This window comes from Panicum virgatum, chromosome 9K (assembly GCF_016808335.1).
Source record: "Panicum virgatum strain AP13 chromosome 9K, P.virgatum_v5, whole genome shotgun sequence".
Classification (NCBI taxonomy): Eukaryota; Viridiplantae; Streptophyta; class Magnoliopsida; order Poales; family Poaceae; genus Panicum; species Panicum virgatum.
Window position 1 is genome coordinate 39187651 of NC_053144.1, and position 26446 is coordinate 39214096.

General features: G+C 45.3%; 1 protein-coding gene across 3 annotated transcripts; it reads left to right on the forward strand.

Annotated features, from left to right (window-relative positions):
* Positions 1-3063: 3063 nt before the first annotated feature.
* LOC120651351 (early nodulin-75-like) lies at positions 3064-4742 on the forward strand. 3 transcript variants are annotated; one of them, XM_039928829.1, is made up of 3 exons: positions 3064-3341; positions 3699-4218; positions 4403-4689. In XM_039928829.1, the coding sequence occupies exons 1-2, from the start codon at positions 3185-3187 to the stop codon at positions 4211-4213; spliced, it is 672 nt and encodes a 223-aa protein (XP_039784763.1). In that variant the 5' UTR covers positions 3064-3184; the 3' UTR covers positions 4214-4218; positions 4403-4689. The 3 variants fall into 3 exon arrangements, with proteins under 3 accessions (XP_039784763.1, XP_039784764.1, XP_039784762.1); XM_039928830.1 differs by having other exon boundaries at positions 3699-4212; positions 4397-4689; XM_039928828.1 differs by having other exon boundaries at positions 3699-4742.
* The last annotated feature ends 21704 nt before the right edge of the window (positions 4743-26446 follow it).

Sequence of the window (26446 nt, forward strand, 5' to 3'; positions counted from 1 at the left end):
CAGTCACACTACAAAATTATAACTAACATTGAATACTCTATCTCACTATGTAACAATTATAGCAAAAAATTTATTTTTGACACTCTTCAGTTTGTTTAGATATTCACAATTACTCTATATATGTGTCTATGTATTTACATAAAAATACATCATATTTTTACACTCATATTTTCAACTTTAACTTACTTGCTATTTAAATTTAAAAATAATATAACATGTATAACAATTATAGTACAAATACAAATAATAAATTGAATAACTTGCTAACTATAGAATTATTTTGACACTCTTCAGTTTGTTGATTGTTTAAGTATAATGGATTAATTTAGAATGAGTTCTCACATTCATAATTAGTCCATTAGTCTTGAACAATCAAGGTTCACAATTCATTTATATGATAATATAACCAAATTGCTAACTACATCTAATTGTAATATACCAAATAATTAATATAACAACTACAAACTGAATGGGGTGCTAACTATATCCAAACCTAATTATCACATGTATAACAATTAATATGACAACTATAAACTAAATATTGTGCTAACTACATCTAAAGATATTTTTTTGAAGAAAAACTGTGGGGGAGTTCCCCACCCCACAGCGCTTAATTTTTTGATTTTATAAAAAGCAAAAAACAAGCTGTACAGGGGGAGTATACTTACAAGGCGGCGGGGGGGGGGGGGGGGGGGGGGGGGGGCGCAAAGATAAAAAGAAAAGCAAAGACTCTGAACAATAGTATCTAGCCATTGTACAATTTAAGGGTGAAAAATCTCCTTCACTCTTAAAAGCTGAAGGTGGACTTGCTTCTTAAACTTGGAAATCCAAAGTCTTCTGCTGATTGCGGCATTGTTGAAAATTTTATCATTCCGTAAATTCCAAAGTTCCCAAGCGGCAACTAAGAACATCTAAAATCTTTATAACATGAATAAACTAAGTCAAAATGCTAACTACATCTAAAAAAATAATTGCTAGGTCATAGTAAAAAATTACTTACCTTTTAACAAAAAAAATACAAAAAATTCCCCTCCCCTCCCCTCCTCCTACTCGGCTGCCATGAACAGTGAGTTCACGACAGCTTGGGGGAGGGGTGGGGTATTTATAGATGCGGGCCAAAGGCACCTCTTGGTGCCCCGGTCCCGGTGCTAATTCTAATTCGTTAGCACCGGGTAGAGGAAGCAAGTGGTGCCTTAGGCCTGTGCTAGCTATTGCCGGCACTGGGTATTGGCATGAGCCGATGCCATTTCCTACTAAATACGCACCAGTTCGTGCAACCAACCGGTGCCTTCGCTGCCGTGGGCAATTGGTACTAGTTCGCGGCATGACCCAGTGCCTACGCTGGAGTATTATTGGCACTGAATCGTGCCACAAACCGATACCAATTTCCCTCTCTGGGCTCGGTCGAGGCCAATGGTACTAGCTGCTGTTGCATACTGACGCATCAGTACTGGCTGCAGCAGCTGGTACCTTTGGCCCATTTTCTAGTAGTGATTTCATCCTCTCAACATTATGACCTACATCTGCATGTCACGTGGGGTGGCATTGGCCATCCAGGCACCAAGCTGGCATGCCACAGTCACATATGAAGTCATTGACTGGCTATAAAACTTTAGTGACACTAATGAAAAGATTAGGGAGCCGGATCTCCACATGGAGAGTCTGGGGATCCAATAAGAGAATTCATCAAGAATGGTTTCAATAGTTTAGAAACCGGCCACACACTAAATATTCATGCTAAATATTTTCACTTCAGTGTTTTCCCATTCTTAGAAAAGCAATACAATGCACTCATTCGAGATTCTATCCACGTGTCGGAAAATTTTGAAGATGAGAACGAAACTATTGTTCTAAAATATATAGAAGTACTATTTTCAATTTTTTAACAAAATCAAAGCACAAGCAAATGTAGTTACTGATAGAAAAGAGCAAGGTGCACAGTGTAGTTTATGTTTTGAAACCACTTGCTCATCAATTCATAACAATTTTTCTGGGGTGGGGGGCGGCAATTTGTCCAGTCTGTAGATTAAATCAGTACAGCTTGAGGTAAAATAATTACAAGTTAATGTGTCTATACACTAGGTCCACTCTCTAGATCTGATTCTATAGCCGGCAAAAGGTACGCATTATTTTCTACCGTAATCCGCAGTGGGATTTCCGGTAACCTGTACTTCGTTCTTTATGAAGGTCGTCCTTGCAGTACCAAATTCGCCAATTGACGTGCCTTCAAGTTGGGATTAGAAATCAACATCCCTTCCCCGGCCCTCAAAGTACGAACAAAGATCTACACAAGTGAACTACATAATCACTGAACTACAAGCTAGGTGAAACTGCAAGATACATAATTAAAAAAAAATCAAGAATGATGGTGAATTGAGCTTAGCTTATAGAATTTAACCGTCACGTTTTCTTTTAGTGACAAGTGATCGATGTGCCATCAATAACGAGGTGTCTGTGCTCACTTCACCACTGACGTCGAATCTAACGATTTGGTAATCGGTATATATATAGGAGGTGAACATAATTAAGAGTAGGGTTGCATGTGTTGTTTTATAGGGGTGAGTTTGCATGCGTGTGAATGAGAGCGTCTATATGTATCTATACTGTGTTTTGCAAAAAAAAAACAAATATGGTGAAGCATTCATATGATTATGTAGAATTCCATAGTAGTATTCCAAAACAACCTAGTAGGGGATCAATTGCTCTCTATGCATGCATGTAAAGATCGTCAGACTGACACCACTTCATCGTAGTGGACCATGTATCCAGCTCATATCCCTGTATCATTCTCACTGCAAAAGCGCATGATGGCAGTAATTGCGGCAGGGAACCGGCACTGCTAGCATATTGGCATGCATCCATGTGCTGGAGCGCGCGCGCGCACGATCGTATTCGTATCTACTCAGATGCGTTTGCGTTGCCACGGAATAAATGTGGATCGCCGAGGCGATCAAAAAATTGAATTCAGCTTGATCCGGACGGCGTGGATTCGATTAATGTCCCATCTACAAAACCGGCGACGCTGCGTGCCGGCGGGCTTGCCTTGCCTTGCCCGCTCCAACCCTACCATGGAGCTGCCGAGCTGCGTGTGATCAATGCGGCCGCGCCTATAAAAGCCATGGCGTGCCAGGTTGATTTACCACACGGCTACCGGTAGCCTTCGCCTTAGCTAGCTAGCAGCACCATGGCCGGAAGGATGCTCCTCGGCGTCTGTGCCGTGCTGATGGCGATAGCCGTCGCTAACGCAGCGGAGCGCCAGCAGGTGGCGTCGGTCGTCGTCGGCCTGGCCAGGTGCGCCGACTGCACCAGGAAGAACATGAAGGCCGAGACGGCTTTCAAAGGTACGTCAGTAACATGGGGGCATAGATGCACATGGCTAGCGCAATACATTGGCGTGGTGAAGTTGTTGGTAATAGCCGGGGTTAATTTCCTGCACCGACTTAATAAAACTAACACATAGGTTCCATCAGAAAGAAAAAAACTAACACATAGTAACCAACATTCACTTGGAGTTTTCAAATGGAAATCTTTAATGTGAAACAATAACGAGCCAAAAATTATCGCTAATATTGTCATGGAGATCGTCGGAGCTTGAAAGTACCAGTAATGACAAGCCAAAAATATGTGTCTAATAATCAAAACTGCTAGGGCCCTTAGCTTTTTTCCAACATGAGAAAACCGTGTTTTGTTGTTCACAGGTCTTCAGGTGGCCATCAAGTGCAAGAACAGCAACGGCGAATACGAGACCAGGGCCGTCAGTGAGCTCCAAAGCTCCGGAGCCTTCAGCGTTCCCCTCGCTGCCGACCTCCACGGCGCCGACTGCCACGCTCAGCTCCACAGCGCCGCCAACGCGCCCTGCCCCGGCCAGGAGCCGTCCAAGATCGCGCCGATGTCATGCGGCACCTTCGTCGCCATCCCCGCCAAGACGCATTACCCGTCCGCGGACTGCGCGTCTGCGTTCCTATGCGTCCCGTTCAAGAAGCACTTCCTCGACCATTTCCACAAGAAGCCCGTGCCGGAGTACCACCCCGTGCCAGAGCACAAGCCAGCGCCGGAGTACCACCCCGTGCCTGAGCACAAGCCGGCGCCGGAGTACCACCCCACACCGGAATACCACCCTCCCACGCCAGAATACCATCCACCCACACCGGAGTACCACCCACCAACGCCCGAATACCACTCTCCCACTCCTCCGGCGTACGGGAAGCCATAAGCCAACTCAGTGGCCGAGCCAGGATTTGATCATTGGAGGGGCTAAGCAGTGATTGGGGAGGGGGGCAAAAGTCTTGCCACAGGCTACCACTGGGGTAAGTTCCACCTTTGATAATAGTACTATAATGGTGCTACGGGATCATTAGGAGGGGCCAGGCCACTGCCCCCCCTGTCTCCGCCCCTGAGCCAACTCCGATCTACCATCCTCTCGCTGCGCACTGCATAAATTACTCCTACCATGAGTTCAGCATATTCTACCACTGCTTGTGCTGTGTTAGTTAATAATTCGGTATGTGCAAGTACTAATGAACGCATGGAGAATAATTGTCGAGAATTAGTTGTGAGGTTGTACTTGGGGATCGTTGTTTAGCTTTGATTAAAGTGGACTGCGTACCTTCAGCCGTCCTCGTTCTTTGTGAAATTAGCTATTACTCTGCTTTGAATGCTAGTGGGTTGAAATAACCTTGTGGTTATGTATCCTGTGAGTGATACTTTGTTCTAAATCAAACAATGCTTTGCTTCAATTGCAAGATTCATGTCTGATTTACGTCGCTATATTCGGTGAATTGTTGAATTTTAACAGTACTATAATCTTATTGAGTTGGTGTGTTTGATATGCCCAAAAGAATTGATATTCTGCAATCGCACAAAATTATTGCTGTAATATTTCACCTTAGTATTCCAGAGTATTATAATTCGTGGGGAAGCACTATGGTTCAAAAGTATCTAAGAAGCGAGTGATACTAGTGATATCAACCAACTAACATAATAGAGGTAAACGGGATATAGAAGATAAGAGTCTAGCAATGACCGTGACACACGAGACTCTAACCTTAGTACATTATAGGTAGCTAGAAGGACACCGAGCGAGAAAGACTCTTAAAACACTTCTAAATTATACGAGTCAGCCTCACTAGACTAAAACTTGTTTCTAAGTAGATAACATAAACTAGAGCTTAGTTTGGGGGCCTCTAGAAGGGACTTAGACAGGGATGAGAAGGGATTCCCAAACAATCGACAACTACTCCTATGAAAACACCCGAACATAGTGGACTACAAAGGACAGACAGGGCTATCACCACTAGCCACCTAACATACGGTTCCATGGGGCGGAAATCAGTTCAAGCTAACATTAAGCCTAGACATCATATCTGTACTTAATGCTAGAATTTCTCTTGAGGCCATTAAGAGAAAGAACTAACTCGATTTTCCAAGTCCGGGCGAGAATAGCCATAAGGTAAGTTCGCATAACCAAGAAAGAAAACAAAGCCTAAGCTACAGGTAAACACTTCTGCACTCAAGTCGAGATAACTTGGCATGGTAAATAAATGCGGAATGTAAAGCTGACTCGAATGAGAAAGAAGATAAGTTAAATTGAGAAATGTAAAAGGGAAAGATACAATAGCTTATACCAGACTTCCGATAATAACTTCGAAATCCAAGACTACTACTACCTATCTCTATAAAGTGAAGGAGAGATAACAGCCTTGTTGGTGTGTGTTACAAGTGTTGAATGCACCCCTATTTTATAGTTTAGAGCTAAAGGGGAGGATGCCGGTGAAATGGTTGGGCTTGGGCCGTTGGAGGTGGGCCGGCCGGCCGGCCTAAGGGAGGCTAGCTAGCCGTTGGATTCCACCGACCTTGATCTGTGCAGCCCTGATTTCAACCAAGAAGTGGTTAATCCAACTACTGAGGGCGGTTTCCGGCGTGGGTGCGAATTTGCTCGTGTACGTCCAGGATTGATCACCCACAACCTGCATTGGTGAGAGTTGCGCTTGTTTCCTGTGTCTAAGACATTCAGTCCATGGGCAAGGACTTTCGGTCGATCTGATCAAATCGACATTGGATGCACGCACACTGCCAGAAAACAGCTCATTCGTCCGCGGCCGTTAGTACCGGGCGCACTTTGGCCTGGTACTAACATGCCTGTTTAGTACCGGGCCAAAGCTACAGGACTCCCAGGAGCCTTTTAGTACTGGCTGGTGGCTCTAGCTGGTACTAACGTGCGTCACCGACAGCCGACGTAACGGCTAGGTGACCACTTAGTACCGGCTGGAGCCACCGGCCGGTACTAAATGGAGCCGAGCAAATTTAGCACTGGCTGGTGGCTTTAGCCGATACTAAATGTAGACTTCTAGTGCCGGCTGGAGCCATCAGCCGGTACTAATTCAGCCACTATAAATCAGCTTGCCTTCTTCCTCCCTGAGCCCGAACCAACCATTTGACCGAGCTCAGGCTTTCTTCCCATTGCGAGTTAGAGAGGAGGTGCTGCCCCATTTTGTCAAGTTTTGTGGGGATTTTACTCATCCAAGTGCACCAAAGGTTTGCAACTTCTTCCTCTCTTGTTTGATGGTCTTCATTCTTTGTTTCATGCTCCATAGTTAGAGAAATTTTTGATTTTTAGAAATAGTAAGAATGAGCACGATTTCTTTGATTTATGCATGGATTTGAGATGTATACAAACCATTACTTTAATTTGGAGAAGGTTCATTGGATAGTTTCAATGTGGATAATTTATAGTGATTTTTTTCAAATTTTTTCTAGTGGCATAGTTAATTAGTTTGGTATTTGTTATGCATCTAGTTACATTATTTTAACATTCTAATGATGTAATTATTTGGGCTCATATGGAAACCATCGAGAAGTTTAAAAAATCTTTGTTTCGGATTATGAATATGTTGTTAACCTTGATCCTGCGGTGAAAACACTGCTATTCAGGGCTAGCATCGATATTCACGATGCGGTGCGGTATATATGAGGATGCGATGAAGGAATACGGTCTTGGTCCCAATAATGAAATCCTCATCTTTGAGCGAGTTGAGAATGAAATTATCCGGACCAAGGCCGTACTCCTTCATCAGGTCCTATTGTACCACACTTTGTCGTGGATATCTATTCTAGCCCCGAATGCCAGTGTCATCACCGCAGGTCAAGGTTAACGACATAGACATGATTCAAAACAAATATTTTTTTTCTTCTCGATGGTTTTAGAGAAAATGAGCCTGAAACAAAGCCGCGAACATTGATTGCGCATCCCTTATGGCGTGGAACGACGTGTTTGCGTTGAACTGAAGAGTGTCAAAATAGTTTTTTACATTTATTTGATTAGTGTACTAAAATTAGTTTTGTTTCTTAATGAGACATATAATTCACCCGTTGTTAATATTACTTCTTAGAAATGCCTTTGCAACATGATGCCTTTAAGCATCGAGCTGCGGCTCGAGCGGCAGTACGCAATCAATTGGAGCGCACCGGTCATTCGCTTGAGTTCCACCCTGTAGAGCGTGTTGGTCTTGTTAGCGGTCATATTCGTCGTTTGATTAAGAAAGCTTTTCATATATTCTCCCTTGGCAAAGAAAGCAGTAAATTTTATCGTGAATTTAACATCGAGTTGCATGGTACTGATGATGATCGTGAGTTGATGGCTTGATATAATGCAAGACATTAAGAGTCGGGGCTGGCGGAATATGACTGTCCCGTGCCAAGACTTCGCGAGGCAGGTCACGAGGCATCGGTCAAAAGATCTCATGATGAGTAGTTTGTATTAGGTAGCTAGCATGTAGTGTAATCTATATATTAATTTGGAGTTCTATTTATCATGTTTTGTATTTTAAGCATGTTATGTAATGGATATTCGGACCTTTTGTATTTCAATGTTAAATTCGTAGAAATGACTTTTGTTTTGTATTTCATTATGTTATGTGCCAAATGATATGAATACAAGTAAAATAATATTGTTACTTAATACAAAATTGTAGATCGATGGACCGACAATGGATGTACGGCGACCGGTGCATCATGACGTGGATTAATGGTCTAAATTCTTTTCTCGATGCGGCGGAGGCCCACAAGTCATCGAAAGGTTTCATGTGTTGTCCATGCAGCCTTTGCCAAAATAAAAAGGAATACTCTAAGAGAAGCACTCTACACGCCACATTTATGAAAAGGGTTTCATGGATAACTATACTCTTTGGACCAAGCACGGTGAACCTGGAGTTGTGATGCAAGACGGAGAAGGAGATGATGACGACGACGAGCCAAAACGCCACATAGTTCTTCCAGAAAAAAAAATCATTAGAGTTGAAGACATTTCGAATAAGTCAGAAGACTTTGATCAGTTTGATGACCGTCCTCCATTCTCTGTCGATGTTGACACCAGCATCCTGTTATCCAAAGAAGACGCTCCTTACTTACGTCGCGATCACGATCAAGGCACTTTTGTAAAAAGAAAGGTTATCAATGTTCCATTAAATAATAATGTGTAATCATTATGTTGTAATCACGATCCTGTCAAATGATTTATGTAATATATTTGCAAGGGCAAACTCACAAATGTTAGTATTTTTTAATGAATTCATTTTATTTACACTAGGTATATGTAATCGGTTTCGACTAAAGATGACGAATTAAGTATGTAAATGTATATTCAAATTAACAAAATAATACAAATTACAAAAAATTTAATTTGCATGGGCAAGAAAATATATGTTAGTATTTTTAATGAAATTATTTAAGTTACTACGGAAAAAAACACATTTCAAATTAATTTTTGACTCAATATGAGCGTAAACCTATATTCAATTAGATGCAGTGATGCAAAATACAAAACTATTAACCTTTTTATGGTCAAAACAATAAATATTTGTAATTTAATCCATGTATAAAATAATTTAGGCACAAAACAAATTTGAAACACAAAAAAGAAAAATTGGAAACAATATGACAAATTAAGTACATTTCATATACTAAAATTAAAAAGTGGCTACAAAAATATAATTTTGCGTGGGCAAAATAATGTATATACATAATTTTTAGTGATTTAGTTAAGTTACTACACATTAGTAGCATATAGGACATAAAAAAAAGGGAATTAGGCTATTTAGTACCGGGCCAAGTAAACGCCCGGTACTAAACAACCTCAACGAAATTTTCTCGCCAGTTGAGGCTGTTTAGTGCCGGGCACAGCCACGGCCCGGTACTAAACGTTCCAGTTTAGTACCGGTCGTAGGCCGTGCCCGGTACTAAACAACGCAGGAGCCAGTTTAGTACCAGGCGCAGCCTCGGACCGGTACTAAACTGGCAGATACTATATATAGCACACGACTTAGCGCCGATCCGCGATCCACCCCCGCCCCCTCACTCTTGATCTCGTCGATGGCCGTCGTCTTCGTCCCGCCTCAGTGCCTCCGCGCCGACGTCCCGCCTCCGCACCGGCGGTCCTCCTCCACGCCGCACGGCCTCGGCGCTGCTCTGCCTCTCCCGCCACCGGCCCCTGCCCCGGCCACTCTACGTGTCGTGCCACTACGCCGCCGCCGCCGCCCGGACCTCACCGCTGCCGGGCCTCCACGCGCTGTTGCCTCGCCTTCGGGCCACCGCAGAAGCCCGATGCCGCTGCCGAAGCCCGCTGCGCCTGACGCCGGCGCCAAGCCCTCCGCCACCGCGCGGCCTCGGTCCTCCTCGCCGCCACACGCCACCACCGCCACCGCCGGTACGCCACGCAGCTTCGCCTGCGCCGCCACCCGGCCGCCGTGTTGGTGTTTACCGCCAAGCCTGCTTAGGGATACCCTTACTAGTAGAGTTTGTAGGTAGGGATCGACGGCTCTGGAACTTGATGGTGCAAGGAACACAAAGATTTAGACAGGTTCACACCGCGAGTTGCGTAATACCCTACGTCCTGTGTGGTGGTTTGTATTGCCTTAAGTGTAGATGTGTTTCGAGGGGGTCCCTGCCCGCCCTTATATATCCGAGGGGACAGGGTTACATGGAAAGTCTTAGCTGAGTACAGTTGGAGTCCTTCTACAACACGATCGGGTAGTTTCCTTATACTGCAGCTAGTTCTACGCCTATTCGGGTAGTTACAAAAGAGGTAAGGTACAACCATGAGCTATCCCTTACTCTAGAACATTCTATGTCTGTAAGCAATCCCGCTGCCCCGGGTCTGACAAGCCCCCTAGCTCTTCGTAGCTAAGTCCTGTAGGCGTCGAGTACTTGGCTGGGCGTCTTTGAGTTCTTCGAGTAGTCAGAACATCCTTCTGGTTGCTTCTGACTCTTCCTTCAGATACGTCGAGTAGTCCTTCAAGTACTTTCGTTTGCTTCGAGGCTGTGAGGTGCTCAAGCCCCGAAATCTTGATCATATATGGTGCGCTAAGTACTCGCGCTCCATATGGAGTAGCCCCCGAGCCTTAGGTTAAATCGTCGAATCAGACTGAGGGTCACTTTAGTCTTTTTCTTCTTCCTTATTTTTCAAAAAATTTGAAAAATAAATCTGTGAGGCATATATTCCGCAGCCCCCGAGTCTTGAATTTAAATCCCTCCATTTAGATTTAAGAATCAATGTAAACTCGTGGCAAAAACTAAAAACTTCCCTGAGAAGGAAAGAAACCATTGGCATCCCAAATATTCACAAAATTGCCTCTGAAGACCGTATAAAGTCGGTTGAAAACTTCCAAGAGTTTCACCCCTTGAACTTCTGGCCGCCGTCAAACTCAGATTTCACATTTGCCTCTTCTCAGTCAAAATCCAAAAGCCCCTCTCATAGCCCCCGAGCCAAAACTCGTGACTTTGAGATGGCTCCCAAGAAGAACAAATCCAAAGTTGATGAGGGAACTGTCGCCAATATGTCTACAGGTTGGCATAAAAGTAAGATGTTTGAATAATTGGTCTGGGAGTTGGAGAATATGGGTCTCCTCCAAGAGCAGGGCGTAAGCCAATGGCGCGCTGGTGAAGAAGAAGATTACCCCATGGAAGATGTCCTTGAGACCATTATGTTTCGTGATTTTGTAGAACGGGGTCTCACTCTTCCTGTGTCAGAATTTTTCTATAGACTTCTTCAGTTTTTATGGAATTCAGTTACACCATCTCACTCTCCAATCCATCTTGCATCTTTCAATTTTTACTCATTTCTGTGAGGCATTCCTTGGACTTCTCCCCCATTTCCATCTTTTCCAACATTTCTTCTTCCTTGTTCCAATCCCTAATGCCACCAATCCCGCCGTCGTCGGGGGATGTGAATTGGTACTCCGCCCTGAGAACCGAGGCGAGTACTTGGCTTATGAACCGTCAGGTCAAGGAGCCGAATGGAAGAAATTCTGGTTCCATGTTGGGAACTTTGAATCCCCTCTTCTAGAAAGGACTGCTGGTGCCCCCCAAGTCCAGGAGAGCTGGTCGAGTAGAGGATCTAGTGGCAAGCAAGTTGAAGCCATTCTTCGTGCGATTGCCATTATTAAGAAAAAAGGAGTCACTGGAGATCATGTGGTCTTCTCATTTATCAGTTGCCGGACACAACCTCTCCAGCTACGAAAGCATCCCGCCTTTAGATATGAAGGTACACAGGATCCCCTAGGATGTCCTCAAAACCATTGGCGCAGTCTGAAGTAATAAAGAGATGCTGCAAAGTACTCGATAATTTCGACAAGTCTTTGACGCTTCCAACACTCTTCTCGGCACAAAATCCTCCCGAGAATGCCTGGGTACATGCTTTGGATACCATGTCGAGTACTTATAGTTAACTAGTTTTGATCTTCTGACTAAGTATTGGCTTCTTTCTGCAGAAGAATTATAAATCCTAGTATTGTATGCCTCCAACTTCTGCAAATGCTGATTCTGACGACAGCAAGAAACGGAAGGTGGCTCCCAGATCAATGTTGTAGAGGAAAGTTCCTCGTCTCGATGTCGGCGAGTAAGTATATAATATTTTGTTGATTGTATCCCATTTACCTCAGCTTTCTTATTTAGAATCTTGCTTGGCTAGGGTCCAACATCTTTCGGCGCATGAAAAAGATCAAATCCAAGACTTTCGCAACTGGGTGTTGAGTGGTTCTGAAGAAACTAGTCGTTCAGCCCCCGATTCTCCTGTAATTGGGTTGATCGAGACCTCGACTGCCAGTTTCCCGAGTGCAGACACAGCTGAGAAACTGAGCAAACCAAGCCCTAAAACATCTGATACTCCCACGGCTACTGAAGGAGTTTCCAAAGCTGGTGGATCTGGGAGTAGTGGAGCAGAAGGGTCAAAAGGTCCTTCCGTTCGACTGGTACCATTCTAGTCTATGCCACAGTCAGCCCAATAAGAGCTGGGAAAGGAACTATTTGATGATCCACTGTTGTCTCTAGACAATATGAAGAAATTTGCAGATTGTATGCAATGGAGCTTTAAATTCACCAAGGTGAGTCTTCTGCCATTACTCGTCTTTGTCGAGTAGTTGTTGATGTCTGACCAGATTCGCCTTGTATATCTCATGTTGTAGCCAATCAATCTTTCTTGAAGTCTCATGCTTTATATATGACTGTAGACAATCGGAAGATTTTAAAGGAGCAAAAGATCATGATTGCCAAACGACTGGATGAAGCTCTTGATGCCCGGAACAAACTTTATGAAGCCAGTCAGCAGCATCATCTAGAGATTTGTGACATGAAGTGCCAGATTAAAGACCTTGAGGAAGAAAGATCAAAGCTTCAAGAAGAAAATTCCAGGCTTTTGAAACAATTGCAGACTGCTCAAGCCTGTAAGCACTCGATCTTTTGTCCTGATTTTGCTTTGTCATATCAATATTTGAGATATCTTCCCATCAGGTTCTCCGGAAGACCATACTCGACTAATAGCAGCAGCTCAAGCTCTTGTGGATGTGGTTGATACTGAAGAAGAGTCGTCAAGTAGCAAGTCCTTGGTGGAGAGTTTGGAAGAAGCTTCCCAGAAAATTTTTGACGTTATGATGGCTACTTCCAAGAATTATCTAACCCACATGATAGGAGTTGTCAAGTCATACTTGCCTCAGTTTAATTTAGCTCCGATAGCAAAAGGAATAGCTCCCAGTTGCTCTGATAAGAAATTCTGAGAGTATTGTAAGGAATCAGAAGTGATTGTGGAGGAAATTCTAAAGAACATGGCAGAGTAGACTGCTTGTAACAACTCTTATAATCTTCAGTGAGCTCTTGTCGTTGTTCATAGCTTGTATCCTGTTGGTGTGTCTTCAGAAGCATAATCTGATACCGTAGGATAAGTATAAACTAGTCGATCAATCGAGTAGAATACCCGCATGGAGTAATCCTTAAAGTTAATCAGTTAGGATGAGTCCCGTTTGGACTATCCAAATAGAAAAAACTTGTAAAGATACCTATAAACTACTCGATCAGGCGAGTAGTGTGTCCTTACCAAGGACTGGAGTAACCCGTAAGACAAAATTGTTAGGTACGAACCCCGTCGGGTTGCCCAAGACATAAATGTCATTGGGATATCCAAGGCTTACTCGAGCAAGGCGAGTAAGGTGTCCTTTAACCAAGGACTGGAGTAATCCTTAAGGCAAAACTGTTAGGTACGAACCCCATCGGGTTGTCCAAGACGTAAATGCCAGAAAGATATCCAAAATTTACTCGAGCGAGGCGAGTAAGGTGTCTACTTGTAGACTGGAGTAACTACTAAGATTGATCTGTTAGGGCGAACCCCATCGGGTTGTCCAAGATGGACAAAATATAGTAGTATCCATAACGTACTCGAGCGAGCGAGTAGTTTTGCATTGATAGCAATGTTGGAGTTCCTCATAGTTGACCTGTTAGGATGAACTCCGTCGAGTTATCCAAGATGGACAACTAGTAAAGGTATCCATTCATCTTCTCGAGCTAGGCGAGTAGGTTGTGCCCTTTAAGGGAAAGGATGCGGCTTGTGTAGTTTTTCTGATGGAAAACTGTGTAAGCTTATCCCAGACTGGTGATGCTATTAGACTACCTTTAATGTAGTCGATATGTCAATTAGAATCCTCAAAGAAATCAACTGACACCACTAGTCTGCTTGGATCAAGGATAAAACTTGCGTAAGTGTTCAATGTTCCAGGAGTTTAGTACCTCATTGCCATCTGCATCAGTGATTCTGTATGAACCTAGTCTTGTAACCTTAGTTGCGATGAAAGGACCTTCCCATCTAGAATTTAACTTGTGCAGTCCTGTCTCATCCTGAATCCGGCGAAGTACTAGATCTCCAATGTTGAAAGATCTTTGCTGGACTTGCGGCCCTGATAGCGTCTGACTCCTTGAAGATATCTAGCTGATTGAGTTAAGGCGTTGACTCTGGCCTCTTCGACTGAATCTAACTCCAGTTGTCGAGCTTCATCTGCTTCTCCTTCTTGATAGGCTTCTACTCTTGGGAATCTCCACATGATATCCACGGGTAGTATAGCCTCTGACCCATAGGTAAGGAAGAAAGGAGATTGTCCAGTTGCTTTGCTAGGCTGGGTTCGCAGCCCCTAGACTACATGAGGTAGTTCTTGAATCCACTTGCCGCCTTTCTTGGTGTTGGCATCGTAGAGTCTTTTCTTCAAGCCATCGAGTACTAAACCATTGATGCGCTCAACTTGACCGTTTGCCCGAGGATGAGCCACGGAAGCGTATTTGACCTCGATGCAGGAGTTGTCACAGAAATCCCAAAAAGATTATGACGTGAAGTTGGAGTCAAGATCTGTAATAATGGTGTGAGGAAAACCAAACCGATGGATAATGTCAGAGATGAAGTCCACTGCTCTATCTGATGAGATTTTGACAATGGGCTTGTACTTGATCCACTTGGTGAACTTGTCGACTGCTATCAGCACATGATTGAATCCTCCTGGAGCGACGGTTAATGGTTCGATCATGTCCAAGCTCCAATAGGCGAACGGCCATGATGGAGGGATTGCTATCAAGTTGTGTGCTGGGACATGAGTCTTCTTGCCAAAGAATTGGCAGCCAGGACACCGTCTGACCAGGTCTTCTGCGTCCGAGACAGCTAGTTGGCCAGAAGAATCCTGACCTATACGCCTTGCCGACTAGTGTCCTTGATGCAGCGTGGTTGCCGCAAACTCCTTCGTGTATTTCTCGGAGGATGTCTTTACCTTCTTCAAGGGTAACACACTTCATGAGGATGCCTGAAGCAGAGCGCTTGTATAGGTTGTCGCCAACGAGGACGAAACCCTTCCTGTGCCTGGTGATGCGGGCAGCTTCAGCGCTTTTAGGATCAACATGTGGTGGAAGCTTGAATTCCTTGATGAAATCAATAAACTGAGTTCGCCAATCTTCATCAATCATCAGCACTTCTCTGACTGTGGCCGGGGCCTCCGTGTCAGTGGTTTGTTGGCTTTGTTCCTTGACTGATGGGTGGTGAAGTTCATGGACAAAAACTCCTGGTGGAACAGCTGCTCGAGTGGACCCAAGTTTGGAGAGGACATCGGCTCCCATGTTGTTGTTACGATCGACGTGGTGGATTTCCAATCCTGAGAACTTGTTTTCAAGCTTACTGATTTCTGTAACGTATGCGTCCATTGTATCCTTGTTGACGTCCCATTCTTTATTGACTTGTTGGACGACGAGTAGAGAATCGCCATAGACAAGTAGTCACTTGATGCCGAGAGATACTGCTAGTCGTAGGTCGTGTAGCAATGCCTCGTATTCAGCTTCATTGTTGGAGACCTCGAACAAGATTTGGAACACATACTTCAATTGTTCTCCCTTGGGGGAGATGAACAAAACTCCTGCGCCGCCTCCATCTATCTTGAGTGAGCCATCGAAGTACATCACCCAATGCTCTGGAATGCTCTGAGGTGATGGAATTTGATTTTCCCGCCATTCAGCTAAGAAGTCGACTAGTGCCTGTGACTTCATTACTGTTCTTGGCTTGAAGTTGATTTCCAAAGCTCCTAGTTCAACTGCCCACTTTGATATTCGTCCAGTGGCATCCCGATTGTGGAGTATGTCCCCCCAATGGAAAGTCAGTTATGACTGAGATCTTGTATTCGTCGAAGTAATGCCGGAGCTTCCTGGAGGTGATTAGAATTCCATACAAAAGTTTCTGAATTGATGGATATCTAACCTTTGATTCAGAGAGTACTTCACTGATGAAGTAGACTGGTCTCTGAACACCGTAAGCGTGGCCTTCCTCCGGGCATTTGACTACTATCGCCGTACTGACTACATGGGTAGTCGCAGCGATGTAGAGGAGTAATTCCTCACCGGGTAGTGGAGCTGTTAGAATCGGCGGTGACTGGAGATGTTGCTTGAGGTTCTGGAGTGCTTCCGCGGCTTCTGTAGTCCACTCGAATTTATCTTGTCGCTTTAGGAGTTTGAAGAAGGGTGATCCCCGTTCGCCAAGCCTGGACAAGAATCGATTCAAGGCTTCCATGTAGCCTGTAAGTTTCCGGATGTCCTTGATGGTAGCTGGGGCGTCCATGGCCATGATGGCATTGATCTTCTCTGGGTTAGCTTCGATTCCTCGGTTGCTGACGATGAATCCGAGTAGTTTTCCAGAGGCTACACCAAAGACGCAGTTGGTTGGGTTGAGCTTCCAGCGGAATTTTCGGAGGCTGTTGAAGGTCTCTTCCAGGTCAGTAATGAATTGATCTTGGGTCTTCATTTTGACGACGACGTCATCAACATAAGCTTCAACATTTCAATGTAGCTGGTCGGAGAAGCACAACTGTATCGCGCGCTGGTAAGTAGCGCCAGCATTCTTCAACCCGAAGGACATGGTCTTGTAGGCGTATGCCCCGTAAGGGGTGATGAAGGCTGTCTTGATTTGGTCTTCTTCTTTTAGGGCGATCTGATGATACCCTGAGTAGCAGTCGAGGATGGATAACATGATACAACCTGCCGTCGAGTCGATTACTTGATCAATATGTGGTAGCCCGAAAGGAAACTTTGGGCAATGCTTGTTTAGATCAGTGGAGTCGACGCACATCCTCCACTCGTTGTTGTTCTTCTTCTGGACGAGCACAGGGTTGGCCAACCAATCAGGGTGGCAGACTTCCTTGATGAACCCAGCTGCAAGTAGTTTTGCCATCTCTTTCTTGATGGCTTCTCGCTTGTCCGGTGAGAACCGCCGTAACCGTTGCTTTTTTGGTGTTGCTTTAGGGTCGACCTTCAAGGCATGCTCGATCAACTCCTTGGGCACTCCTGGCATATCCGTTGGTTTCCACACGAATACGTCTCGGTTGGCCCTAAGGAAGTTGACGAGCTTGAGTTCCTATTTGCCACCCAGTCCTGCTCCGATGATGGCTGTTTTGGAGTCATCTCCCTCTTGTAGCTAGATAGTCTTAGTGCCCACACCATTGGTTGGTTTAACCGTTGATTGGCTTGGCTTCTTGGAAGGCATCGACTCCATGAGTGGGAGTCTTTTAGCAGCGGCAAGTATTTCGCTGACAGAGCTAGGAACCCGGATAGTAGAAGCATGACCTATTGCTTCCTTGTCGCACTCGAAGGATTTAAGGAGGTCTCCCCGTAGTGAAAGGACTCCTGTGTTGCCTGGCATCTTGAGGAGCAGGTAGACATAGTGTGGCACTGCCATGAACTTGGCTAGTGCTGGTCTTCCCAAGATAGCATGATAAGAGGACTCGAAGTCGGCTACTTCGAATTTGATGTACACTGTCCGGAAGTTCTGTTCTGTACCAAATGTGACTGGGAGGGTAACCGAGCCAATTGGAGTAGAGGAATTTCCGGGGACGATGCCGTAGAACGGAGCCTTGCTTGGAGTAAGCAGACTCATATAATTGAGGCCCATCTTTACCAGTGTGCTTGCAAAGATTAGGTTGAGCCCACTTCCGCCATCGATGAGTACTCGAGTAAGCTTGGAGCCCTGAACGACTGGATCGAGTACTAGCGGGAACTTTCCAGGTTCAGAGAAGCTGGTCCACTGAAACTCCCTGGAGAAGGTAATGGGGACCTCGCTATATTTGAGTGGCCTCTGAATTGCTAGTTCGACTGAGAGGATCTCTCTGAGTAGGAGCTTATGAGCTCGCTTGGAGAAGCTAGAATCTCCTCCAAATATGACATTGACGACATTTTGCTGCTGTTGGAAACCATCACTGTCTTTCTTGTCGTCTTCATCATCTTTGTCTTGTTCTTTCTTTGGAGCAGTTGCAAGTGCCGACTGGAAGGATTTGCGTAGGATCGTGCATTCCCACATCAAGTGGTTGCTCGTGGGGTGGATTGGACATCTTTTGTTGTGAAGTATCTTATCGAACCGGTCCTGCGGTTTGTCGCCCTTCTTACCACGCGGTGTGCGATCCATAGTGCCGACAGTGTCTCCAGGCTTACGCTTACGCGTAGGATCCCGCTGGTTGCTGGGCCCTCCACGGTCGTTGTGGCGCTTCCCGTTGTTGTCGTTGTTGCGACGGGGAAAATGACTGCGTTCTTGCTCCTGTTCATCTGCCCAGCACTGCATCATGTCACGTAGATCTACTACGGTTTTGGGCCAATTACGCCCAAAGTTGCGGTATAGTGACTGGACGGTGATGCCACTCTGGAAGTAGTCGATGACGTCGGCGGCGGCGACATTGGGGATGGTGGCTCTTGTGTCGAAGAAGCGCTTGACGTAGGATCTGATCGACTCGCCTTGCTCCTGCTTGATCATGGATAGGGCGTGGCGAGTAGCTACTCGATGTAGCGACCCTTGGAAGTTGTCGACGAACGCCTTCTTGAGGTCCTCCCATGAGTGGATTGACTCGCGCGCCAAGCTTTCGAGCCACATGAGGGGTGCGGGCTCCAGGGCCATCGGGAGGTAGAGGACCTTGGTGTTGGTGTCTCCCCCTGCAACACTAATAGCGGTCGAGTATAAACGTAACCATTGAGTAGGGTCTTGCTTACCGTCGTACTTTTGGATGTTCGTAAGCTTGAAATCCTTCGGGTACTCGATATTGTTGAAAGCCTTGCTCAGGGCTTGGAAGCGGTCAGAGTTGTCCGCAGGTTGCACTCTGCGTCTTGCGTTGATGATGTCCCATGCGTCCACAATGGAATCAGCTACCTCTTCCCTATTGTTCTCACGGTTATTGTTGTTGCGGTTTGGCTAAGGGCCAGGAGCTTGATTCGCTTGTGGTTGGCCACCTCTAGGGCGATGACTACTCGCAGCTTCCTAATCCTCTTGGTTTCTTCGGTTTTGCTGTTCTTGCTGCTGTTGACGCTGGTGGCCTCCGGGGGTACGGCTTGCTTGAGGTATTGCTGTTGCGGTAGCCCTTGATCGCGTGCCGTGAAGCGAGGACAGGGGGTTCTGTTTCTCGAGTTGTTCAACAGCGTTTTTGGTGAGATTTATGACTCGTTCCAACTCGGGGTTCTGGGGCATCGTCATGAGTCGCAGGGTTACTTCTGTCATTGCGGCGATTGGTGTTCTGAAGATGGGATCCGCAGTATTGTTGAATTCGTTGTTGAGGTTGGGTGGCGGGAGATGAGCACGCTCGGCCGCACGAGTCCTGTGCACTTCTTTGCGTTGATTCCTTTCTCTGCGAGCTGTACGAGTGACTTCGTCTTCATCAGCTGGAGCGTCTTGGGTCAGGTTGTCTGCTGAGATCTGATCCAAGGCTTCATTTGGATCATGGAGGCTTGGCGCACCTCCGGGCTGGATGATTACCGGAACCAAACGCTCGTGAGAGAAGCTTTCCAGGTCTGATTCATAATCAGCTAGGACAGTTCCACCGGAGCCAGTTTCCCTCTCTGTTTCGAGAGGAGTGCCATGTTGAAACGGGAGATCATCAATGCTGGCGACTTCTCGCAGGTTGTCGAGTAGTTCTGCGAGGGTATTACCTCGGCAAGACTTGAGTTGCATCTTAGCCAGCGCCTTGGTGATGAAAACCAGGCTGTCTTGAGGTGACTCAACTGGATCTGGGTAAACATCAAAAACGGGTGCCTCCCGGCTAGCGGTGGCTGATTGGTTTTCGACGTGAAGTAGGTGATCCAAGCTATTTTCATAGGAGGATCTAATCATCAGTTTGTAAACAGACGATGAATTGCGCAAACCAAGGATGGGTTGCGCAATAAGAGTCCCAATCCGAGTGGAATTCGGTTTGAGATCAATCTGAGTCCGAGTTGAACTCGAATTGTTTTCGAGTTTCGGCTCGATCTCCTTGCAAGGTCGGGAAGCAACATGACGCCGCGAACATGAGATCTGGCGAGCTTGTTGGAGTCTTCTGACGTGGAGCTCTTCGGCGTGGGAGAGTTAGTTAAGTGGCTATCGAAGCCGCCTGAACCATTGGCGACGCAGACCCACGAACCGAAGATGAAGGTGGCGCTTCTGGGAGGCGTCATGGTGCTGAAAGCGAAAATTACCATCGAACTCGCCGATGAACTCGCCGAGTCCACTACCTGGCGCACCAGCTATTGGTGTTTACCGCCAAGCCTGCTCAGGGATACCCTTACCAGTAGAGTTTGTAGGTAGGGATCAACGGCTCTGGAACTCGATGGTGCAAGGAACACAAAGATTTAGACAGGTTCAGACCGCGAGTTGCGTAATACCCTACATCCTGTGTGGTGGTTTGTATTGCCTTAGGTGTAGATGTGTTTTGAGGGGGTCCCTGCCCGCCCTTATATATCCGGGGGGACAGGGTTACATGGAAATTCTTAGCTGAGTATAGTTGGAGTCCTTCTACAACACGATCGGGTAGTTTCCTTGTACTGCAGCTAGTTCTACGCCTATTCGGGTAGTTACAAAAGAGGTAAGGTACATCCATGAGCTATCCCTTACTTTAGAAAATTCTATATCTGTAAGCAGTCCCGCTATCCCGGGTCTAACACGCCGGTCACCCGTCCGGCCAGGCGACCTCAAATTGCTGACGTCAGCCCCCGACGAGCTGACGTTAGCAATTTTTATACATTTTTAGGTTTTTAGATTAGATAGTTATATATAGGAGTTATAGAAATTGTAGAAATGGTAGGAAAAATTAGAAAATTGGTAAAATAAACTAGAAAAATGGTAGAATAAAATATAAAAATGGTAGAAAATTATAGAAATGGTAGAATTAATTAGAAAAATGGTAGAAACAATTAGTTGTGAATTATGTGTTGTTTTATTGTATTATTGGTTAATACTCATTGTAAATTATTGTATTATCGGTACGCCGCGCCAGCCCGTGCCCGCGCAATTGAGCTGTTAGTTTTTTTGTTTTTAATTCTTCTTTAAATTATTAGATAGTTATATATATGAGTTGTACAAAATTTTAGAAATGCTAGAGTAAATTAGAAAAGTGGTAGAATAAATTAGAAAATTGGTAGAATAATTTAGAAAAATAATAGAAAATTGTAGAAATTGGTGAACATTATAGAATTTCATGGCGCATTGGATATTGCAAACTTCATGCATGTATATGTATCTTGATATTTATTGTAATAAATGTTGTATTATATGAATATATATGATGTAAATTATGTGTTGTACAACTTCATTTATTTAACTCGTAATTTGTTATATACGATGTTAACTTGTATAACTTGCATAACATTGCATACCTTTGCAACTGTTATTTCACGTAGACATCAAAATGGAACCTTTTCGGCGTGAGGACGATGATGCATTCCTTCAAGACATAATTTGTGAAAGTGGAGAAGATGTCAAGTATGATGGCAGCTAGTATTTGAACGATACTAGTGAAGGCGATGCTGACCAGTTAGAGCAAATGGCTGCGCAAGACGATACAGCCGAAGTTAGTATTGAAATTCGTACATACATATATATATATGTACAACTTCATGATGAATTCTGTTCCTACTAATGTTCGATGTGTATGAAATGTCTATTTCTCCAGGCATCTGGATCGAGGAAGGAGAAACGAAAACGAGGCTCAAAGAAAAGGATGGAGGGGCATACCACCATCACCTCATTGTACCCAGATGGTGAACCAAAGTCTCCCAAGGGTGCTAAGACAACAGTCATCAATCAATGCAGGTATTATGTGCGTGAGAATATCCCCATCAACTTCAGGCTATGGAAGAAAAGCAAAGCCACCGACAGTGATGATGACATCGTCCCGGAAACAGAAAAGGAAATGCTATGGACAGATGTGAAACGACACTTCAGTGTTCTGGAGGAGCATGAATAACTATTTAAGGATTGGGTCATGAAGAAGATGGCTTTTGCATTTCAGACGTTCAAGAAAAACTTGAACAAAGACTGTTAAAAAGGGACTCACCCCGGACTTTGAGAAGGACTTCAAGAATCAACGTCCTTACTAGGATGCATTTGTGCAATACAAATCGTCCGAGGACAGCGAACAGCGAACAGTACAAGTCAAAGAGAATGCGAGCAAGAAAAAATAGTTCCATCATCTTGGCCAGGGAGGTTACAAGGCTGCTATTCCGAAGTGGCAGAAAATGGAAGAGGACCTCATTGCAAGAGGAATCGTATTGGCAACCTTCAACTGGCCTCTGCGAGCAAAGTATTTCTTTTATGCTCACGGAGGCACATTGAACATGGAAGATGGCTCGTTTGTCACTAGCGACACCATAAGAGAAGCGGCCAACAAGCTCAATGACGCACTCAAGGCCATGTCAGAAGGCAACTTCAAACTTGATAGAGAGAAAGACGAGCTGACATACACTCTCGGGACACCCGAACACATTGGACGTGTCCGAGGCATGGGCGTAGTTCCATGGAAGCATGGCTTTAGTGCCAACATAGAGACGTATCGAAGCCGACATAGAAGAAAGGCTGAAGTAGCAGAGAAGATGCATGCCCTAGAAGAATGGGTTGCTTCGATCGAAGGTGCACTTACAGCTAGCTAGCAGCAACAACTAGAAGCCAGATCAACGGCTCAATTGGAGACTAGCCCCGTCGGCTCGCAGCATCGTAGTAGCGTCGCTTCAACGGAACACCCAGCCGTAGATCGAGAGGAAACAGTTGCGGAACATTACCCCGTGGACGACATCGCCATGAGGAACCCCTATGAGCTTCTATATCAGCTAAGGAAAAAACTAAAAGTAGTCACTCACGGGGTTGCTGAAGTCCCTATTCAAGGCGGGACAATCCATGGCATGACGATTCTAGAAGGATATGCTAGAGTCATGGTTGACCGTGTTGAGAAAGGATGGTAAGATCTCGACCTTGAGATCCCTGGAGGCGATGGAGAAGTGGAACTAGGACAGGCCGTCCACACTTGGATCTGTTGGAAAAAACAGTACATAAGAATTGCAGAAAGGGATGCTAGCCCGTCTCCGAGGTCACCAACTGCTCAAGGGTACCCCAGCGTGGATCCACCGTCACCGGCCACAGCCCGGGACAGCAGCGTTAGTCCATCGCCGTCACCGGCCGCTTCCCGGGACCCCAGTGTTAGTCCGCCTCTGCCACCTCCTCCACCTCCTCCCCCCAGAAAGAAGAAGCAATCTGCTTGGGTGTCGCCACCGCCACCTCCAAGGCCGAAGAAGACCCAACAATGCAAGAAGAAACAGAAGCCCCCGCCAGAGAAGTCAGGTTATGAAATGACTGATGAGGAATTGACTGCTTGGGTGCAAAAAGACGTGTGCGAGCAGTTGAAGCCAAAGAAGCCTCTGCAAAAGGGACCAGTGGATCCACCAGGGAAGAAATTCTATCTATCCATGATGTACCAACCAAAGCAGTAAGAATCGATGTCAGACTATGACCGCTCGATCACAAAGTCATGGGAGAAGAAGAGTAACCGTCGAGAGAACCAGAGATTTCCCCAGCTCGGAGAACAAGCCAACAAAACAATACCCCCTCTACTAGTGCTTTCAAAAGAGGATGAAGCTACTGCTGAGTTTGTCAAGGAAACGAACCTCACAAAAGGTCAGCTCCTAGGTGATGAAATCCCGCTTCACCCAGGGGTAGGAAGAAAGCCATTTGTAATGGGGCAACCTCTGATGTGGCCAGAGTTGATTGACAAGCTACCAACAAGAATGCGTGAGTTGCATCAGTGGTACTTGAAAGCATGTGCAGAGGGGTATATAATGCTAGCCGCTCGAATTAAACATACCCATTTCTATTGGGGGATGGATGACATTTGGATCGATTTTGACCATTTTTGGTTTCTATTCCATCAAGATGCCCTAGACAAGTCCCTCGTCAGTGTATGGGCTATGTAAGTGTTTCCTGTCAATTCTATACTCTAGCTCTACTAAGTCGTTTTGATTTCTCATTCCCTCCTTTTATTTGTAATCATGCATGATGAAAATGCAAGAATGCCGGAAGAGCGGGATTTACAACGTTGGCTTCATGGATCCGAATGTTATACAAGAGGAGAGTGTACGCAAATGGCCTAATCGGACCGAGAACAATATATTCATGTCCTTGGAAGGGCAGCACGATCGCACATTCATTCTGTTTCTCTACAACTTCGAGTGAGTCCTTTGACTTTTTTTAGTCACTTCAATTAGCCAATAAGTGTATATATCTAACATTTATTCTATCCATATGTATGTATCAACAGTTTCCACTGGATCCTACTTGTGATCGAAATCAATCGGTCCTGAGTTACTGTGTGGGACTCCTTGAAGAAGCCACTAGAAAAATATCAAAATCTCATAGACATCATGCAAAGAGCATGGTCTCGGTTCCTCAAAATGCAATTAGGAGTCACATCAACACCGACTGAACTTGAATTCAACCATAACAAGCCGGTACGAATATCGCACATCTACTTTCATTTATTCAAATAGCATGAATATTTCATAACATGTATATATGTATATAGTGTTTGAGACAGAATCAAGAAACAAACCTCTGCGGATACTACGTATGTGAGCACTGTTGACGGTGCTTAAGTGCCAAATCCGACCGTCAACTATACTCAATAATAAAGGAAAACTATAAGCCTTACTCACATATTTGTATCACTAACCTTGCTCCACAGTTGTTTTCGAGTTTTGTACATTCTAGATGAGCAAGAGCGGAATAAGATAAAAACACACAGCAGACGCCACACAACTACGCAAAAGATCGCATCCGGCGTCACCCACTTACAAGGAGGGCCCATCTGGCAGAGCAAACGGGCGCGCCACGCATAATGCATGCAAGTTAAGATATGAGGGCCCACCTGTCAGCCTGCCAGAGGAGGATAAGGACGAGGGCCTGCTAGGTGGGGTCGGCCGAACCCAGGGTTCGGCCGAACCTGGCCTGGCTCCCGTCCAGGTGCACTTCGAGGAGGAGTCACCCCCAAGGCACCTGATCACCTTCCATACGTGCGTTGGCAGGAAACCGACCTCCAAGTAGTATAAATAGGCCTCTCCTCTACACCCCTCAACACACACACCTCTCATTCCACTCTCTCCAAGAAGGCTCTCTCTCTCTTGCTCTCTTAGCTAGGTAGTGGAGCTAGGCTAGTTCTTCTTTAGCGAGCAAGTCGTCCTCGGGGTCGTTGAGCAATCCTCGACTCCCGGTATGGCTTTGCATCCGACTTGTCAGACTTCTATTCATAATATAGAGTTGTGCCATGGTTGCTTTACTATCTTGATAGTTTATCAATACATGCTTAGTTTGTTCATGAGTTATGCAAAGGTCTTGGTTAGGCCAGATGATCTGGGTACGGATAGAGGTTCATTGTGCTTTCGGACTTGCTCTAATGTTTTACTTGTCCCTCCGAAGGGTGGGAGACTCGGAGACACTAGAGTAGTGACTTCATACACGAGCATGGTGCTCGTGTATGCGGGACCCTTCGGATATGACCGTGCTCCACGGTGTGACTGGGGTAGACGGCAGGTGGTGACAGCCATGTCTGTCCGGTGTAACAGCTGTATTGCGCTTAGCGAGTTCCCCGATGTTCGGGTTCGGTGTAGGAGTTTATGCAAAGAGGTAACGGAACTGGACGTTCTCCAGTGCGGGACCTTCTCCCCGCTATCTCATTTTCCTGACACCTGTAGTCCTAACCATGTCCTAACATAACCCCAGCTTTGGATAGAAGCACTAGGACACCTAACCTAGCCTAAGCTCTAGCTGACTTAACGTAGGGTAGGGTAGTCTCTTTCTTCTGTCAATTCTCTCTTTTATTCCTTCCTCTTGGAGTGTGGTTGTGTGCTGTGTCACATTACCCTTGCTTATTATTTACCTGGACTTACCCTTGTTAGAGTTTTGCCTATTGCTTGAGGCACAATGTCATGGTTAATGTTGAGTACAATACATTTGCCGCTGCCGTCCTTTGGGACACAAATAAATAATGATACCCTTACTCTCCAGATGAAATGCTACAATGGTATATCCGTGCGCTTGCGGATCCATCTATAATCGTATTGATTATACCACGAGAGTGGCACCCCTTGGGTGCAGTTGCTAGGATGGGTTCTGCGCCCTCATTTCTAGTGATTGCACTAAGGACCGCCAACAGGCAATTCTGATGTTATTACCGAGGTCATCGTAAACCCGGTATCGACTTAAGAAATGCCAACAAGCACATGCACTATTTTTGCAGAGAAACCAAGAGGATGACACAACAAACATTCGAAGTATGTATAACATTAGTAACAATTTCTTGCATCTAATTCCATGCATGTACTAAATTAAAATATTAGTGTT

What these genes read in the sequence shown, in the direction of transcription:
- LOC120651351 (XM_039928828.1), top strand. Translation starts at nt 3,185, where the DNA reads ATGGCCGGAAGGATGCTCCTCGGCGTCTGTGCCGTGCTGATGGCGATA. An exon ending in GGCCGAGACGGCTTTCAAAG is followed by an intron (nt 3,342 to 3,698) that starts GTACGTCAGTAA and finishes TGTTGTTCACAG; the next exon opens with GTCTTCAGGTGGCCATCAAG.